The following is a 21,548-nucleotide window of genomic DNA, read 5'->3' as shown; positions in this document are numbered from 1 at the left end:
CTGTGTCTCCTCATCCACAGGGATGGAGAAAAAAATGCATTTGTTAACTCAATCACAGAAAAATATTCTGCATTGGATGGAATGGAGGTGAGGAGTGATGTCACATCAGGCACTATGGGTGCAATGGGTATAACTAAGTTGTTTATGGCCCTTAAGTCCTGCACCAACCTATAACTGCCACCCGGCTTTTTATCTGGATTTCTAGGTGTGTTGTAGGGTGAAACTGTCTTTTAAAATCCCCTGTTTAAGAAAGTGCGTCACCATCGGATCAATTCTCTCCTTTATCAATTCGGTAATCAATGTTATCCTTCACCCATACAAAATAAACTGCCTACACTTTTCAGACAGGACTCACATGAATTTATGGGCAGCACAGTGGTGTAGTGGTTAGCACTCTCACCTAGCAGTAAAAAGGGTCGCTGGTTCGAATCCCAACCATGACACCACCTGCCTGGAGTTTGCATGTTCTCCCTGTGCCTGTGTGGGTTTCCTCCGGGTACTCTGGTTTCCTCCCACACTCCAAAGACATGCTGGTAGGTTAATTGGCTTCTGTCCAAAATTGCCCTTAGTATATGAATGGGGACCTTGGATTGTGGGCTCCTTGAGGGTAGGGACCATGTGAGTTTGCAATGTACAGGGATAGGGACAATTGTAGACACTCACTCAGGTTGAACTGGATGGACTGGTGTCTTTATTCAACCTTACTAACTATGTAACTATGAATTACAGGGGCTTAGTGTAGTACTGGGGCGCTGGTCTTCCTGGCATGCAGGACACTGACAACTAGTTAAGATGCACAAGGAGTCTAGGACAGGAAGGATTCTCCTGGGTATTAACTTAGGAGAATACAGTATGCCCACACATATAATGAAAGTGAGGGTCCTTGGAACAGCCAAGAGCTGGTAACCCTCCATACAATCTTCCTGCACAACTCTTCTCCAGACTCCAAAACCATACAATACGAGGCCTATACACTCTCAACTTGTATGCAATCAGGAATAATGTGTGTCTAGCTCGAGTAACTGCTGCTACCAGACACAAATGGCCAACAGGCAAAGAAAAATCCCTTGCAGCACTGAGGAGCTGGGTTTACTGAACAGTAGGGGGTACAATTCAAGCCGACCAGTGTGCCTTGGAACACACAGATATTAGTGACAGATATGGCAAAGAGACACATTAGACAATTGGTAACAAATAGGCACGTAAAAACACACAAACGGGAAACTCTAGGAGCCTAATATATGTTTTTAGAGTGACAATTATCCCCTGCAGTCTTACTCAACTTTTAATTTAAAGAAAACTAAGTGAGAACTGTAAAAGCAGACTTCAGTTATTTGGTTCTGCTAATCAGGGGAGCAAAGAAACTCGTTCACACCAGAGCTTCATACATGTTGGATCAGAACATACAACACACACTAGGTAGTTCACAAAACAGCCAAATGGACTGACAAATTGAAGCACCAACTAGATACTGGTGATAAAAACCTAAAATATTCACGTTAGACCTGACAAACCAGGAAAAAGAAAAATAATCTTGTATAAAGTTGTCTATGGAAGCTGTGATTTCCTTTTGTTCTGAAAGCCATGAAACCCAGTTATCGAATCTGAGGGAAAAGATACCGATAACATTAAATTTTTTGCCTAGAAACAAAATAAACCACTGGTTTTATACAGTGGTGTGAAAAAGTGTTTGCCCCCTTCCTCATTTCCTGTTCCTTTGCATGTTTGTCACACTTAAGTGTTTCGGAACATCAAACCAATTTAAACAATAGTCAAGGACAACACAAGTAAACACAAAATGCAATTTGTAAATGAAGGTGTTTATTATTAAAGGTGAAAAAAAATCCAAACCATCATGGCCCTGTGTGAAAAAGTGATTGCCCCCTAAACATAATAACTGGTTGGGCCACCCTTAGCAGCAACAACTGCAACCAAGCGTTTGCGATAACGTGCAATGAGGCTTTTACAGCGTCCTGGAGGAATTTTGGCCCACTCATCTTTGCAGAATTGTCCTAATTCAGTTACATTAGAGGGTTTTCGAGCATGAACGGCCTTTTTAAGGTCATACCACAACATCTCAATAGGATTCAGGTCAGGACTTTGGCTAGGCCACTCCAAAGTCTTCATTTTGTTTTTCTTCAGCCATTCGGTGGTGGACTTGCTGGTGTGTTTAGGATCATTGTCCTGCTGCAGAACCCAAGTTCGTTTCAGCTTGAGTACACGAACAGATGGTCGGACATTCTCCTTCAGGATCTCTTGGTAGACAGCAGAATTCATAGTTCCTTTTATCACAGCAAGTCTTCCAGGTCCTGAAGCAGCAAAACAGCCCCAGACCATCACACTACCACCACCATATTTTACTGTTGGTATAATGTTCTTTTTATGAAATGCAGAAACGCCAGATATACTTGGACACACACCTTCCAAAGAGTTCCACTTTTGTCTCATCGGTCCACAGAATGTTGTCCCAAAAGTCTTGGGGATCATCAAGATGTGTTGTGGAGAAATTGAGACGAGCTTTGATGTTCTTTTTGCTCAGCAGTGGTTTTCTCCTTGGAACTCTGCCATGCAGGCCATTTTTGCCCAGTCTTTTCCTGATGGTGGAGGCATGAACGCTGACCTTAACTGAGGCAAGTGAAGCCTGCAGTTCCTTGGACGTTGTTGTGGGGTCTTTTGTGACCTCTTGGATGAGTCGTTGCTGCGCTCTTGGGGTAATTTTGGGCGGCCGGCCACTCCTGGGAAGGTTCACCACTGTTCCATGTCTTCGCCATTTGTGGATAATGGCTCTCACTGTGGTTCACTGGATTCCCAAAGCTTTGGAAATGGCTTTATAACCCTTTCCAGACTAATAGATCTCAATTACTTTCTTTCTCAATTGTTCCTGAATTTCTTTGGGTCTCGGCATGATGTGTAGCTTTTAAGGATCTTCTGGTGGACCTTACTGTGTCAAGCAGCTCCTGTGATGCCTTGATTGTGAACAGGTGTGGCAATAATCAGGCCTGGGTGTGGCTAGAGAAATTGAACTCAGGTGTGGACAACCACAGTTATAGTATGTTTTAACAAGGGGGGCAATCACTTTTTCACACAGGGCCATGATGGTTTGGATTTTTTTTCACCTTTAATAATAAACACCTTCATTTACAAATTGCATTTTGTGTTTATTTGTGTTGTCCTTGACTATTGTTTAAATTGGTTTGATGTTCCGAAACACTTAAGTGTGACAAACATGCAAAGGAACAGGAAATGAGGAAGGGGGCAAACACTTTTTCACACCACTGTACCTGTAACAACACATTAGTATATGTTATTATTATTATTATTATTATTTACTAATACATTATATTAGTAAACACAAACATACAATACATTACATTCCATAAAGAAAGTATTTCTTATTTATTCTACCAGTGCACTTTTTCTAATACAAAAAAATGCTTGATGTCAAAACATTTTTACCACATGGATTTATGTATGGTATACCTTTTATTATTAAAAAAAATATATTGTTTACCATGGTTAACCACTTAAGCCCCATTTTGCTGGCCAAAAACCAGACCACTTTTTGAGATTTGGCACTGTTTCACTTTAACTGACAATTGTGCGGTCGTACGACATGGCTCCCAAACAAAATTGAAGTCCTTTTTTTCCCACAAATAGAGCTTTATTTTGGTGGTATTTGATCACCTCTGCCGTCTTTATTTTTTGCGCTATAAACAAAAAAAGAGCGACAATTTTGAAAAAAAAGCATTATTTTTTACTTTTTGCTATAATAAATATCCCCCAAAAATATATACAAAAAAAAAATTTTTTTTCCTCAGTTTAGGCCGATACATATTCTTCTACATATTTTTAGTAAAAAAAATCACAATAAGCGATTATTGATTGGTTTGCGCAAAAGTTATAGCTTTTACAAAATAGGGGATCGTTTATGGCATTTTTATTAATATATTTTTTATTTACTAGTAATGGCGGCGATCAGTGATTTATTTTTTATTTTTATTGCGACTGCAACATTATGGCGGACACATTGGACATTTTTTACACATTTTTGGGATCATTGTCATATATACAGCAATCAGTGCTATACAAATGAACTGATTCCTGTGTAAATGACACTGGCAGTGAAGGGGTTAACCACTAGGTGGCAGTGTAGGTGTTAAGTCTGTCCTAGGGCCATGTTGCTAACTTTGGGGGGAGTGGCTGTGTTTTACACATCACTGATCTCTGCTCCAATCACAGGGAGCAGAGATCAGAGTCACTGTTGCTAGGCAGAACAGCGAGATGCTTGTTTACTTTAGCATCTCCCCATGAGACAATCGTGGGTATCCCCGCAGCAATCTAGTCTGCAGGACCCGCGATCGGACTCACGGAGGTCCCGAGCGGTGCACGCCCTTACCCCGCCAGCGGCGTGCATGTGACGACACAGCGGAAAATTTAAAGGGACATACCTGTACGCCCATTTGCCTGTCCGTGCCATTCTGCCAATGTACATCGGCATGCGACGATCGGGAAGTGGTTAAAAAAAATTGAGCAGCTCAAAAAACATACATTTTTATAAGTTCCTATCTCTACAAGAAAGTTATACTTCACCATACATTGGAAAACTCTGCAAAACTGTTTCTTCTATGAAAACAAAGATTACAGTTATACACATATTTGTATGTTACTAAGGGGTAATTTTACTCTTCACAGTTCACTCGATTGAATGACATTACAGCTGTTTACAGACACACAAGCAATGCAATTTAACCTGTGTCAAAGAAAGGGAGGGGGGTCGTTGCTATATAAACTATAAAACAGCATTCCTTATTTTTAAACTTTAATTGTTAGGGGAAAAGGCTTTTTTTTTTTTTTTTTACATCACTAATCTTTTAAAATTTCACTTTACTTATTTTTTTATCAATTTTATTAACTGCATTGGGTGTGGCTCCAATGACCACATGATTATCCACCACGGCAAATGTTTAAATTAACGATTTTTTAGCTTAGTTTTTAGATTAACTTTTCTTTAGAATAAGTAAATATAATATTTTACGTTTTCTTTTCCATATTACATTTACCACAATGCAAAATGCCTACACATTGCACACAATTTTACAATTGTAAGTCAATTTTTACGTGAATTATATAGATCAAATTGTTAACGATTTTAAGTTAGAAATAAAAAATTTTAGTCTTGTAATTGTACTTGTGGCAATGTTACATCACTTTAAAACATACAAACACAAAACAAATCACCATGCAACCAATAGTCAATCTATTTTATCAACTGTTTTGTTGATAACAGCACTTTAGGCATATTAATACAACTAACATGACATGACACAACCCATGGATCTCACATACCTCTACACAACAAACATAACTCTCACACGTAGCCAACTACAACCTGTAGACAAAAATATTTGCACATTTCGTGCCTACCTATACATAGATCATATCTATTTCATTATAAGTCTCATTTGTTTTGTTTATGGTGGAGGGTTGAATGGGAAGGGAGGGGCAGTTGGGTCTGATCTCTTCTTATCTGCCTCATCCTTTTGTTTCTTATCAGTATCCTCTCTATTAAGATCTTTAGAGGGCTTCTTTTGTTTCTTACTATTTCTCTGAAACCAATAAGGGCATATTTTAACCAGTTCTCCCCCTCTTTTCTAATGTATTCCGTGTCCCACTGAGGGTAACTAGAATACCATGGGAAGGCTTTCTTGCCTCCAAGACATAAGCATTTCACCATATCTATGTGAACTTCATTATCTCCTTCTCGAGGGAATGGGTCACTACCGTGCATACTTTGTCCACCCACTAAGTTAGATACCCAGGGGTTAATAAACTCATAATTGGTTACACATACTCTAGCTACATAATCTTTACAATTCTCCCCAGGGTTTGGAGGAGGTGGGAGACCCTTTTCCTGCAAATTACCCATTATCACAATAACAGTGAAAGAGACTGCCTTACCTTGCAGTTTCAGTTCACACAACAAATTTATCTTATACTCTTATGCAATAGATAAGAAAAGCAATTTTTGGATGTGGGCCTCGGTGGTAGTTGCCTTATTAACACCAACGCGTTTTCTCTTGCCCAAAAGGAGTGTAGTACTACTTAAGCCCCATACACACTATCAGATTGTCTGCTGATTTTTTCCATCAGATTTACCAAAACCATATAATATGAGGTCAAACCTTAGGGGTTTCAATGTGTATGCAATCAGGCAGGCCCTTGTACTACATGGTTTTGGTAAACCTGAAGGAAAAAATCAGCAGACAATCTGATAGTGTGTATGGGGCTTTACTTAAATTTATGAAGTCCTTTCAGAGGACAGGTCTACCAAAGACCTCTTTAATTTGCAAAATCCTTCAAAAAGTACAGGTCTACCAAAGACCTTTTTAATTTGCAAGACCGTTTTAACACTTATAAGGCATGGTCCATCTCCTTTCTCATAAATTGAAGGGACTACATTTTTATCAGAGCCGAAGCAAGGAAACAATTTGTCAAAATAATACAAAATGTACTTACCAAGGGTGATTACTTTTTCCCAGATCAAGTCCCCATTTGAAATGAATTCTGGTTCTGGACAACCATCCTTGATTAATTCGGCAAGCCACCCTGGGCCTGAAAAGTCCAGGAATCAAGGTAGGGAAGGGGATGTCACCGCTCCAGGAGGATAGTTTAATAACAAGACACTCCCGCCCAGCTGCTGAAGCCACAGGTGGCGGAAATGCATATAGCAATGAATGGAAAGTATGATTAAGCACTGTGTAGTGCAAAACGCGTTAGCTGTCTTGTTCTGCTGTGACATGCATTTTGGATTTTGTGTGTTTTTTTTCAATAAAAGGCTTTTTTGGAGCGTGGCTGTCCATAACTACTTTCCATTCAAAGTCACCCTGGGCCCTCAGTACCCTGAGAAACCCCAGACAAAAGGAAGCCGGGGGGGGGGGGGGGGGGTGGTTAGAGGAAAAGGAGAAACCAGTTTGTGTAGTAGCTGAAAACCTGAAAACCGTTGGATGGACACCTGGTCATTTGGTCATAAATCAAAGCCGATTGCCTAAGGATAAACAGGACATACATACTTGAAAGGGATTTACCATAATTACACACAATAGGGGGTATGCTGTTATACAAACATTCCCAAACAATCATATACAAACAGAAACCTTCCCAGAGCAAAGACAAAATGGAGTCCTGATGATTCATTCATATTATTATAACTATGTGTTTACTTTTTTGATTTGAATGGATTTGAATTATTTGGACCATGTAACATAATAGTTTTATGGTAACACATCAGTGGTCACCCATGTGATGGTGTTAAATAGACCGGCGATTTAACCAACCATAATACGCCCTAGTTAGCAAATAGAGATTAGGTGATTGGGACCTCCTTTATTGAAGACCCAATCATACGGATCCTCCTGGGTCTTTAAAATGTTGTATTTTTGCACTTTTGTATCTGTATTTTTTTAGTTTTATTTTATAATTTTTTTTTATCATATACAATATGTAGTTTACATGTTTTATTTAATCCCAATTTTCAATACCGTATATTGTGAATTTATTTTAAATTTCGAGAATTTATTGTGTGATTCTGGTTACTCAGGATGATATTTTATGCCTAGTATAGATTAAGAGGGTAACCTATCTAGATTTGGACTGTCTCTAATCTTTTTACATTTTAGTTCCTCAGGAATGCGTATAGATTGCCCACTAGATGGCGCTCAGAACGGGTGGGGTGACATAATTGACACAGTGCTCTATATAATATTTACACAGAGAGTTGTTAAGACCTCCCTCTCACTAGATTGGTGATCCAATCATACTGATCCTCCCGGGTCTCCAACAGTATTTAATGGTGTGTGTGCGAGTTCCCCTGATGTCACTTATGACGAAACGCATCAGATGGAGCTATGTACACATGCTACCATGCATGCACGAGTTAAGATTGGCCATCTTGTTTCCCGGAGAAGTGACCAAATGTACCCATACGCTCATTTTTAAGCTACTCTTGTAAGTGTTACTCTCTTTTTTTTATAAATTGGTTTATACGGTATCACACTATCTTGGCTACCTCTTTGTTACATGCCTGGTGATTCATATTTATCCTTGTGGGGGATTTGTGTCCAGAGGGCTGTGCTTCCTGGTTTACTGCTATCTACCTCCATGCTGCCAATACATCCAGTGACCAAGAAGGAGATCTAAAAGGCCCTGATCGTTGGCTTGGTTATTGTAAACAAAGCTTATGCTTTAGATCAGCCTTTCTCAACCTTTTCAACACAGAGGAACCCTTGAAATAGTTCTCTGGTCTTGAACAACCCCTGCTAAAAATGTGAAATTTACAACTCATGATACATTAGTGGGATGGTCAGTGAGAGGTCCTTACACTTGTGGTCATTGGGAAGAATTACCTCCTTACAGATAGCTAAAAAGATCAATGGTGTCAGTGGGAACTTATCTGAGAGGCAGAAAATGCCCAATGCTGAAGGAACCCCTAGCAACCTCTGAAGGAACTCTAGGGTTCCATGGAACCCTGGTTGAGATTCACTGCTTTAGATCAAAACATAGTCATGTGTAGGGATGAGCCGAACATCCCCCCCCCCCCCCCCGTGTGAACAGACCGAAAGTTTGCACGAACGTTAGAACCCTATTAATTACAATGGACATGAACGTTCGAAATCTAAAGTGCTAATTATAATGGCCAATGTGTATGTTATTGTCCTAAAAAGGGTTTGGGGACCCGGGACCTGCCCCAGGGGACATGTATCAATGCAAAATTAAGTTTTAAAAACTAAAGTTTTTTCTGGAGCAGTCATTTTAATGATGCATAAAGTGAAAAAAAGTGAAATATTACTTTAAATATCGTACCTGGGGGGTGTCTAAAGTATGCCTGTGAAGTGGCATGTGTTTCCCATGTTTAGAACAGTCCCTTCACAAAATGACATTTGTAAAGGAAAAAGGCCATTTAAAACTGCTTGCGGCTATTAAAGCATTAATTAAGTAATTATTAAGTAATGTCTTGTCCTGGCAATATGAAGGAAAATCTTTGAGAAAAATGGCATGGCTACCCCATCACCCCCCTACCGCAGCCCATTACCAGCCTCTTTCGGTCTTGTATGGATATTAAGGGGAACCCCGCACCCAAAATAGATTATGTTAATGTTAGGCAGATGCCTGTGTTGCACAAATGAACTACACAACACCAGCAACGAGGGGGTAGAATCAGGTGTATGCTGCGCAGGAGGCACACTACACTGACTGAATATTAGGCAGATGCCTGTGTTGCACAAATCAACTACACAACACCAGCAATGAGGGGGGTAGATTCAGGTGTATGCTGTGCAGGAGGCATACTACACCCACTGTAACAGCGCTAGATTAGGAAGCAAAGCAAAGCTGACACTGTCCCTGCCTATCCTGCTCTCTCCCTGAACACTACACTCACTGTAACAGTGCTATCTAAAAAGTAAAGCACAGCTGACACTGTCCCTGCCTATCCTTCTCTCTATGAAAGCCGCAACACACTACACAAGGCCGCCGCGCTGGTGGCCTTATATAGTGTGGGGCGTGTACTAAACCCCCTGAGCTATAATTGGCCACAGGCATCCAAGCTGTGGCCAATTATGGCTCTCCTCGCTGTGATTAGCCAAGCATGCAGGGTCACAGTGCATGCTTGGCCAATCATCAGCCAGCAATGCACTGCAACTGGCGCAGTGCATTGTGGGCCGTTCATATCACATGAATTTGATGCGAACGGCCCACAAAGTTCTGTTTTTGATGAACAGACGAACAGCCGATGTTCGATTCGAACATGGGTTTGAATCGAACACTGGGCTCATCCCTAGTCATGTGTTAGAATGGTCACATACAGAACAATCCTAGAAGAAAACATACAGCCAGAGCTACAATAGCATGGTTTAGATCAAAGCATATTAAGGTGTTAGAATGGCCCAGTCAAAGTTCAGACCAAAATCAAATCGAGAATCTATGGCAAGACTTAAATTTCTGTTCACAGATGCTCTCCATCCAATCTGACAGAACTTGAGCTATTTTGCAAAGAAGATTGGGCAAAAATGTCACTCTCTAGATTTGCAAAGCTGGTAGAGACATCCTCAATAAGACCTGCAGCTGTAATTGCAGGGAAAGGTAGTTCTACAAAGTATTAATTTAGGGGGGCTGAATTCAAATGTATGCCACACTTTTCACATATTTATTTGTAAAACCTTTTGAAAACCATTTATCATGTTCCTTCCACTTCACAATTATGTGCCACTTTGTGTTGGTCTATCACATAAAATCCCAATAAAATAAATTTACGTTTTTGGTTTGAACATGACAAAATGTGGAAAATTTCAAGGGGTATATATAGTTTTTCAAGGCACTGTATGTAAGTTAATAAAAACGTTATTCCTAATTCTGCATTACTTTGGGTGCAGCCCTTGTATTTAGAACTAGATAAAATCTTTGATAACATTTTTTGTTTTTAAATTTGAAGGGTTTTTCAGTGACAGAACAGCTATTGCATTAACAACCTAAGACCTTGTAGTATTCTGTTTTTACCTTTCCCTTTTGTTGCACTAAGTAGTATTGATGAGCAGCATTACAAGTTTGTCAGATCTCATGGCTACCTGGTGGTCAAGAACTGTTTAGCTCTTCTTTAATGTGTGTCAATTAATTTTATATTCTTCACTTTTTTTTACAGTGAGTAAATACACAAATGTCTTTGCTGTGACTCAGTGTTGTGGCATTTTGTGTGCTCCGTGGAATGGGCTCATCATAGACAGGCATAAAAGGAAAAACAAAGGTAATATTCAGATAAAGTATTTTTCACCAACACTAAAGAGGATATTTATATACAAAATTAATGTGACATTGATCACAAATCTTATTGGTCCGTTTTTTTTAAATTGCAGTGATTCATTCCCCTACAGTGAATTGTTGATGTCACATTCACTGCTTTATAAATGTGCTTCAAGGCCTTACAAAGTGCCTGAGAATAAACAGTTGCAGAGAAAATTAATTGCCCAAACAACCCGTCATGTTCCTGTCATTCTCTAGCTGTTATTTTTCAGTGCAGATTTACATCTAATCAGAAGCAACATAAGCTCTCTGTGAAAGTTGTTTCCTTTAGAAATGAGCCCTACTATGCTGTAGGTCATGGTATATATCTTTTTAATAAAAAGACCCTGGAATTGCTAGTTACAATTTTTCTGAATTTTTCTTACAATATGCACATTTCATTTTATCCATATACCATCTTGTCTACTCTTTCTCTGCCTCAGTGAGAGGTGATGAGGGTGGTGTTATCCTTTGAGGGAAGTGATGCAATCATTCCCTAACAGGGTTTATAACAGGTGGTTTTGTTTGAGACCCTAAAGCTGACCATACAGTAGTAGAATTTATTTAAACATTTTTTGTTTTAACAATGTTCATTCGATTTGGGGGTCAAATTAACATTTCAGTTGATCACAGTGCCGAAAACAATATGCAGGATAAAAATGGAAAATTCTTCTCAAACAAAAAAATTTTCTAACTGTGTACGTTTTGGTATGGGAAACTCCATCCAAAATCAAATGTTAAAAGCAAAAAAATGTTGAAGAAATTTCAAATGACATTCCTCAAGTCATTATTATTCTTATTATACGGGATTTATATAGCCCCAACAGTTTGTGCATAGCTCTGCAGCATGAGGGCAGACAGTACATCAAATGTATTGAGAGTTTTCGTATAAACGCTCATTCAAAAAACTATTAGCACACAGTCAACTTAACTCTCGCACTCTCCTGCTCTTATCAGCCAGTTGTTGTTTGTTTTACTAAATACAGATGTTTATCAAATTAAAAGGGAGAACACAAGGTAGGACTAAGGGACCATATTGTTGTGCGCAGCAATAGTCTTAGCCTATATGCAAATATTGGAGCATAGTGACATCCAAAGAGCAAGGTTTAGAAATTCTATGACCTTTGGGCTGTGCCAGTAGAGCTGAAACCAAGAGGTCATAGAGAATACCTGTCCCTGCACTGTGCCTGCACATCAGCCTTGAGGCCTGCTAAAAGCCACAAGACAATAGTGCAAATTCATTGACACTCTTCAGAATTTCCCCACACCTCCACAAGGAAATGATCAGTCCTCAGTTTAGCTCAGCATTTCTGAGCTCCAGTTACAGAGACAGGCACATGGTAGAGGAGTTGTGTGGTTTGGAGTGCAGAGCCTGTTTTGACTGAGTATCTGAGGAGGCTTTTCTTGCACCTCCTGCCCAACACTCCTGAATGTGGTGACAGTGTGTGAGAGCACAGAGTGGCACTGTCATGTACTTTGTGGCAGAGCCCAGACTGGTAACACTCAGCAGGTGAGCAACCAACAGGGACCAGGTAGCATGCAGAGCAGAGCTGTAGAATAACGGAATGCAAGGTCAGACTAGACAGGTTGGCAACAGACAGGCAGGTACAGGGAAAGATGGCAGGCAGGGAATCGTCAGGGTACAAGCAGAGGTAAGCAACATTGAATCAGGCAGATAACCAGGAGATAACCAGGAGACAGAGCAAATTCAGAGACAGGCCAAGGTCAGGGCAAAAAAACTACAAGCAAGTTCAAGGCAACCCTGCTCAATAACAGGAGTCAATACATGAACAGATGCAAGAACACAGGTAATAGCTGCAGATCAGAAAGCAGTGGCTGATAGCACTGCTGCAATTTAAATAGTGTCATTGGTGCCAACATTAGCAAAGGGCACACAGGTTATGCACAGGCAAACAGGCACCCGCACATCTGCACCCAGTCTAGAAGCTTCAGCTGTACTAGTACCAGTACCTTCCTGACAGGCATGAACAGGCCCAGACTGGCCATAGAGCACACCAGGTATTTGACCGCATGTCCTGGCCACAGTCTGGACAGGGCTGACACAGACCTGGGTTGCTGCCCACCTCCTCTGGTGTAGGCAGGTCTGTTTCTCCTCTACCTGTGTAACATGAAGTTCTGTATTCTCTGCAGCAACTGCTCATGTGCTGCATTCAGGCAAAACAAGCCGAGCTGCACCCGAAGAGGTAATTGAAAAAGGGTGTGTGATACTGAACCACGGAATATATAAAAGTGAGAAAAAATAGATATAAATAAATTTAAAAAATAGAAATGAAAAATCCTAAAAGGAATGGTTGCCGCTACAAATTGCTACCACCAGAAAGTGGAGCAAAGGAAATGAATAGAGTGGTGTAGAAATATCGCTAAACCTCTGGCGGGTAAAGGTGTGTTGTTTACTAGGTGATGTACTTAATGTGAATAATGGGAGACCAAAAACTGTAACATAAATCCCTTGACGGGATCCTGATATAAATAATTGAAGAAATTATCCAAGGTGAGCAAAGGTAAAAATAAATAAATGATAAAGAATAATATAAAAATCAAAAACTACTGTGTTAGACCCTCTGTCTGGTGTGTGAAAATAGTGACTGGAAAAAAGAGGGATGTTGATGTTCTAAAAAAATACCACCTAAAACAATAAACAAAGAAAAATTGAGTAAATAAAGGTGGGAGAAATATTTAGTTAAAAATTAATGTGAATTGTGTTGGAAATGTGTTACACCCTCTGCATACAAGAATCAGAGGTGTAACATAAATAATATTGACTAGCAAAAAATAATGACACCTGCTATTGATATGTGATAAAATTGTGGTGGCTAAAAGTGTTCTTTCAAACACCAAATGTGTTTGACCCTCTGCAGTCAGAACTTGCTGCAGTTATGTAATTAGTAGGAAACAGAATATAGGTCAAACAATGTAAATTACATTGTTCCTTCTGCTGTTGAGAATCTGACCTTCCTTACAGCTTGATGGGGAACTGAAAGTCTAGTTCCCCATAAGGTCTCCCTTGCTTTTGATTCACAGTGCATGGTAGTGGACGAATTCCATAGCTGCAATGTATAGTACAGTATGTTATAGTATGTTTGGGTAGACTACAGATGCTAAAAGGCAGAAGAAAGTACAGAGATGAAACATGCTGAAATGAAAAGCAATGTCTTAGGTTTCAAGGTGATTTAGGAATAAAAAAGTCCACGGAACGCAAGTGGTTAGTTGGTTTTCGGTTACTTATTTTACAACTACATCTAAAACTACACAGCTGTGTGATTTAACTGCAGTGCCATCACCGTATTACCGAAAGTGGAAAAATAATGGATCTATTGCAGGATAAAAAAAATGATGGTTGTTCGTAAAATTAAAAAGAAAAGCAAAACTTTTTTTCATTTTGGAGTAAGGGAGGGTCATAACAGCTGTCGTGTTTTTTTGCCATCTGTGTCCCTTTGAGATGTGCTTTTAATTCTGATCCCATAGCCAAAACAGGAAGGGCATAGACAACAATAAAATATTACAGGTGTTCTAAGACCTCTCCTCCAAAACTAAAAAAAAAAGTTCTGCCTTTAGTTATATTTTAACGTTAAACAGGCCACACCAACAAGTATGCAAAACTGAAAAAGAGAATTTATGGAACTGAATAGCAGGTCAGCAAAAGCATTTGCACATTTTTTTTTTAAATGGACGTTCTATTTAAAGGATCCATTCTTTGCTATTTTAGGTGACGACTTATTGCCCTAACTTTGTATTTATCTCATAACATAAAACATTTTGATTTCCAAAAATGCAGTAACTCATCAACTTTGGTGACACTTTACATTTTTTTTTTTTTTACTAGATACAGGAAAGCTTGATGACCTCCATTCCACCATCTTATCTCTGACTTTGACGACTATCCAGTGCATACTGTTTTCACTGTGTGCTTCAATACCCTTTATCGCTGCTCTGTATCCAACTTTCATCCTCCAAGTATTGAACCGATCGTTTCTGTATGGAGGCAATGCAGCGTTTATTTCTATAGCGTAAGCCAATATTTAAATATCACATTTTATTGTTTAAGTATTTAATTTAAAGATTTCGTAGCTAAGCATCTAAAACAATCCACTTTACTTCTGCATATCGTTAAAGCAAAACTACAGTAAACTGTCATTGTTTTTTTTTAGATGTACCAATGACCAGGTTGGTGTAAACAATCATATTAAGGCGTTAATGTTATAAAACCCTATAGCTATATAGAGTTTGAATGTATATTTATATAACTATTTCTCATAGTTTCTTATTATATAGGCACTTGTAGTATATTTGCTAAAAAAAAAAAAAAGTAACGATTCGAGCACACAAAATGCTATTCAGTAAAAGATGAATACAATGTAGTCAAGATAAAGGAACTTTAATACTCACAAATATAAAACGTAAGATTACTTATCACTGGCCTAGAGGTGATTGTCAAATACAGTCCTAGAACCCTCCTGGATTGGCCAGCAACAGGAGTTAGCATTGTAACAGGTTCAGAACCAGAAGTATTGCTGGATATTGTCAGAAAGCCAGCATTGTTAGTTACTATAAACAGAGCTGGTCATTGATAAATTGGCATAAGGCCACTGTGGTGCCTATATTTAAAAGGGGATCAAAGTCTTTACCATGTAACTAAAGACTGGTTCGTTTAACACCTTTTTGCCCCCTTAATGATCTGGCCATTTTTTGCAATACGACACTGCATCGCTTTAACTGACAATTGCTCGGTCGTGCGACACTGTACCCAAACAAAATTAGAGTTCTTCTTTTTCCCACAAATAGAGCTTTCTTTTGGTGCTATTTGTTCATCTTTGTGGTTTTTATGTTTTGCGCTATAAACAAAAAAATGTCAATTAAAAAAAAAAACTCTATTTTTTAACTTTTTGCTATAATAAATATCCCCTTAAAAATGTTAAAAAAAAAATGTCCTCATCAGTTTAGGCCAATGTGTATTCTTCCACATATTTTTATTTTAAAAAAACGCAATAAGCGTATATTGATTGGTTTGCGCAAAAGTTATAGCGTCTACAAAATAGGAAATAGATTTATGGCTTTTTTTTTACTAGTAATGACGGCGATCTGCGATTTTTAGCAGGACTGGGACATTGCGGCGGACAGATCAGACACTTTTGACACATTTGTGGGACCACTGACTATATACTGACTGCTATAAAAATGCACTGATTATTGTATAAATGTCACTAGCAGGGAAGGAGTTAACACAAGGGGCGATTAAGGGGTTAAGTGTGTTTCTAACTGTGAGGGGATGGGACTGACTAGAGGAGGAGCCAGATCGCTGTTCCTACTTAGTAAGAACACACAATCGGTCTCTCCTCCCCTGTCAGAACAGGGATTTATGTGTTTACATGCATCGGGTCCTACACGTGTACCGTCGTAGGGGCGTGCCTGCTATAGCTCTTAAAGGAGCCATCATATGGGTAAGGCAATTCACGCAGCATTGCCACTCTGCTGCTGTATTTCGATGTGAGCCGGTCGGCAAGTGGTTAACTTCTATAGTCGGGAAGATACTTGAGAGTTTAATAAAAGATCACATAGATGGGTTTTTGCTATAAAATAATATTTTAAGCAATAGTCAGCATAGATTCATGAAAAATCAAAGTCATCAAACAAATCCTTTTTCTTTTTATGAGAAGGTAAGCAAACAAATGGCTGTGCCAAAGCATTTGACACCGTTCCCTACACACAGCTAATGTGTACAACATAAATTAAAGTCTACAGACTTAGAAAATTCAGTTTGTAAATGGATAGAAAACTGGCTAAAAGACCATATTCAGAGAGTAATGATTAATGATTAATGATTCACTGAATGGTCTAAGGTTATTAGTGGTGTATCTCAAGGTTCAGTGTTTTAACTTTTCAGTGCTTACTTTTTAACATATCTATAAATTATATAGGGTCTGGGATTGAATTGATCTCCTTACAGGATGTCTCTAATGTACAAGCCAGGAAAAGAAGTGCATATATGGAAGGAGCACAAGACTAAAAGAGTCCAAATTAATTTATTTATGTTGCAGCCAACGTATTATGGGGGTCAAAGGATCACCCCCTTCACCAGGACTACAATAAAACATAATATAATTTAAAATAATTGTACATACACATGCATCCAAAAATACCTACATATTCACAAACCTGCATACATGCAATGATGTCAGATTGGACATGGTTAGTAGATGCCATTGTAGTATATATATATATATATATATATATATATATATATATATATATACACATACTGTGTACAGTGGTGTGAAAAAGTGTTTGCCCCCTTCCTCATTTCCTGTTCCTTTGCATGTTTGTCACACTTAAGTGTTTCGGAACATCAAACCAATTTAAACAATAGTCAAGGACAACACAAGTAAACACAAAATGCAATTTGTAAATGAAGGTGTTTATTATTAAAGGTGAAAAAAAATCCAAACCATCATGGCCCTGTGTGAAAAAGTGATTGCCCCCCTTGTTAAAACATACTATAACTGTGGTTGTCCACACCTGAGTTCAATTTCTCTAGCCACACCCAGGCCTGATTATTGCCACACCTGTTCACAATCAAGGCATCACTTAAATAGGAGCTGCTTGACACAGTAAGGTCCACCAGAAGATCCTTAAAAGCTACACATCATGCCGAGACCCAAAGAAATTCAGGAACAATTGAGAAAGAAAGTAATTGAGATCTATCAGTCTGGAAAGGGTTATAAAGCCATTTCCAAAGCTTTGGGAATCCAGCGAACCACAGTGAGAGCCATTATCCACAAATGGCGAAGACATGGAACAGTGGTGAACCTTCCCAGGAGTGGCCGGCCGCCCAAAATTACCCCAAGAGCGCAGCGACGACTCATCCAAGAGGTCACAAAAGACCCCACAACAACGTCCAAGGAACTGCAGGCCTCACTTGCCTCAGTTAAGGTCAGCGTTCATGCCTCCACCATCAGGAAAAGACTGGGCAAAAATGGCCTGCATGGCAGAGTTCCAAGGAGAAAACCACTGCTGAGCAAAAAGAACATCAAAGCTCGTCTCAATTTTTCCACAACACATCTTGATGATCCCCAAGACTTTTGGGACAACATTCTGTGGACCGATGAGACAAAAGTGGAACTCTTTGGAAGATGTGTGTCCAAGTATATCTGGCGTAGAAGGAACACTGCATTTCATAAAAAGAACATTATACCAACAGTAAAATATGGTGGTGGTAGTGTGATGGTCTGGGGCTGTTTTGCTGCTTCAGGACCTGGAAGACTTGCTGTGATAAAAGGAACTATGAATTCTGCTGTCTACCAAGAGATCCTGAAGGAGAATGTCCGACCATCTGTTCGTGTACTCAAGCTGAAACGAACTTGGGTTCTGCAGCAGGACAATGATCCTAAACACACCAGCAAGTCCACCACCGAATGGCTGAAGAAAAACAAAATGAAGACTTTGGAGTGGCCTAGCCAAAGTCCTGACCTGAATCCTATTGAGATGTTGTGGTATGACCTTAAAAAGGCCGTTCATGCTCGAAAACCCTCTAATGTAACTGAATTAGGACAATTCTGCAAAGATGAGTGGGCCAAAATTCCTCCAGGATGCTGTAAAAGCCTCATTGCACGTTATCGCAAACGCTTGGTTGCAGTTGTTGCTGCTAAGGGTGGCCCAACCAGTTATTAGGTTTAGGGGGCAATCACTTTTTCACACAGGGCCATGATGGTTTGGATTTTTTTTCACCTTTAATAATAAACACCTTCATTTACAAATTGCATTTTGTGTTTACTTGTGTTGTCCTTGACTATTGTTTAAATTGGTTTGATGTTCCGAAACACTTAAGTGTGACAAACATGCAAAGGAACAGGAAATGAGGAAGGGGGCAAACACTTTTTCACACCACTGTATGTATATATATATGTATATCTATACATACACAGTATCTCACAAAAGTGGGTACATCCTTCACATTTTTAGCCAGTAGAGTAGTGTCACTAAACCACTGGCATCAAAAGTGAGTACGCCCCTAAGTGAAAATGTCCAAATTGGGCCCAAAGTGTCAATATTTTGTGTGGCCACAACTATTTTCCAGCACTGCCTTAACTCTCTTGGGCATGGTGTTCACCAGAGCTTAACAGTTTGCCACTAAAGTCCTCTTTCACGCCTCCATGATGACATCACGGAGCTGGTGGATGTTAGAGACCTCTGCTTCAATATGTCAGGGTACATGTTGGCATGCATGGTTCCCTCAATGAACTGTAGCTCACCAGTGCCCACAGCACTCATGCAGCCCCAGACCATGACACTACCACCACCATGCTTGAATGTAGGCATGACACACTTATCTTTGTACTCCTCACATGGTGGCCGCCACATTCGCTTGACACAATTTTAACCAAATAAGTTTATCTTGGTCTCATGAGACCACAGTGCATGGTTCCAGTGATTCATGTCCTTAGTCTGCTTGTCTTCAGCAAACTGTTTACAGGCTTTCTTGTGCATCATCTTTAGAAAAGGTTTCCTTCTGGGATGACAGCCATACAGACCAATTTGATGCAGTGTGTGGTGTATGGTTTGAGCACTAAGAGGCTTACCCCCCACCCCTTCAACCTCTGCAGCAATGCTGGTAGCACTCATATGTCTATTTCCCAAAGACAACCTCTGGATATGATGCTGAGCACATGCACTCAATTTCTTTGGTCGACCATGGCGAGGCCTGTTCTGAGTGGAACCTGTCCTGTTAAACCACTGTATGGTCTTGGCCACCATGCTGCAGCTCCATTTCAGGGCCTTGGCAGTCTTATAGCATAGGCCATCTTTATGTAGAGCAACAATTCTTTTTTTCAGATGCTCAGAGTCCTTTGCCATTAGTTGCCATATTGAACTTTCATTGACCAGTATGAGAGAGAGTAAGCGTGAGAGCAATAACGCCAAATTTTACAAAACTGCACTTTACAACACTAACAAGTCGCATGACACTGGGAGGAAAAATGGCTAGTTGGGCCAAATTTGGTAATTTTCACTTAGGGGTGTACTCACTTTTGTTGCCAGCGGTTTAGACATTAATGGCTGTGTGAGTTATTTTGAGGGGACAGCAAATTCACACTGTTATACAAGCTGTACACTCACTACTTCACATTGTAGCAAAGTATCATTTCTTCAGTGTTGTCACATGAAAATATATATAATATTTACACAAATGTGAGGGATGTACTCACTTTTGTGAGATATATATACTTATTTATTTAAGAAAAAGGGTATGGCGCTGCTTAGTGATGTGTTTCCCCTTTAAATGTACCTTACATTTGTTATGCTTTATAAATAAACATAATATTGTGCAAAATAAGCAATAAGAATAGATATAAGCAACCTTAAAGTAATAATTCTGTAATAATGGTTCCTTATATGTAAATCATAAGACACTATAAAATGCTGGACTAGCACCATATACAAACATTTGATGTGTATTAAAGTGACTGTCCTATGCTAACATTGCTTCATCCATGGAGAAAAATGACTTGTGCTATTATCAAAAATAAATTACAATAATGTGACATGTACTATGATCACAAATAAAAGTTAGGAAATTGATATGTGCTTAAAAGCAGTAAGTTTTTTTTTTTTTAAGTTATTCCATTGGTAATTTTGTTTACAAATCTCATGATATATAGGTGATTGTCAGACGTTGCAAACCATTATTATAGAATTATTATTATTAGGTTGTTTATATAAAGTGTTATTGCTTATTTTGCACAGTATTACTTTTATTTATAAACCACGACAAATTTAAGGTATATTTAAAGGGACACACACCACTAAGCAGCGCCATACCCTTTTTTCACAATATTTTACACTGGCTCCACCAAAGTGGCAGTTTTACTGGGGGCAGCAGCTTAACACTATTCCATAGCAGAGAACGAAAAAATCCTCTTTTTGTTCGTGTGTGTGTGTGTATATATATATATATATATATATATATATATATATATATATATATATATATATATAGTCCCCTTGGGGACTGCTTGAATTAACTGGCTCATCTGCACCTGCATGACCCCAGGAACATTTCAACCCACCTGACACTCTGGGTTGAGATATCTTTGCATCACCTAAAGTAATAAGTCAATCCACTCAATCAGTTTATATTCTATTAACGTTTACTGAATAACTCAAAGGAGAATTTGTTGCACAAGGAGGTAATCAACTGAACTTTGGCTAACCGACCTAGTTGATTAAAATAATTCCCACACAATAATACAAGTTAAACAATCTGGAAACAACAGTGTCTTATATATACGTATGTACAACTGAGTAACACTTGGACATGACCTGAAAAGATAAGCAAGAGTTAAGACATTAATTCTGGCAAGACTTCTAAAGGGGGAAGCCCAGGTCGGCCTATTTAACTTTAATCCTAATGAGAGATCAATTGAGCAAGAACAGTATGAGGGCCCTTTAAGTAGTAATGACAGTAAAGTCCCAGTTGCAGGTCCCAGTAACAAGGCAATGGTATTTATTCTAAAGGTTGATTCGACAGGTGTATATGTACAATGTTCAAATAGAGAGGCAGTAAAGTGTTTCCCCAGGGTAAAATTGTGTGTGCACAGTGTCCCAGTGAGCAACAAAGAAAGGTTTGTAAAGGCAGGCAATTGCCCTCTCACCAACGACCAGGCCGATTCAATGCCTTCTAAACAGTGGTTTCTGAAGAGGCATCC

At 39.2% G+C, this 21,548-nt stretch overlaps 1 protein-coding gene across 6 annotated transcripts in view; it reads left to right on the top strand.

The window, feature by feature from the left end:
• The window catches only part of SLC43A3 (solute carrier family 43 member 3), a 757,299-nt gene that overhangs the window by 647,064 nt on the left and 88,687 nt on the right, over positions 1-21,548 (top strand). For all 6 annotated transcript variants that reach the window (XM_077493191.1, XM_077493188.1, XM_077493193.1 and 3 more), the window contains 2 exons: positions 10,694-10,795; positions 14,675-14,858. In XM_077493191.1, coding sequence (XP_077349317.1) covers positions 10,694-10,795; positions 14,675-14,858 — 286 coding nt within the window. The remainder of the gene's footprint in view (positions 1-10,693; positions 10,796-14,674; positions 14,859-21,548) is intronic.

Source organism: Lithobates pipiens, unplaced genomic scaffold (assembly GCF_037356315.1).
Source record: "Lithobates pipiens isolate NorthernLeopardFrog02 unplaced genomic scaffold, aLitPip1_a1.2 Scaffold_19, whole genome shotgun sequence".
In the NCBI taxonomy this organism is placed as follows: Eukaryota; Metazoa; Chordata; class Amphibia; order Anura; family Ranidae; genus Lithobates; species Lithobates pipiens.
This window is presented reverse-complemented; position numbering and strand designations above follow the sequence as displayed.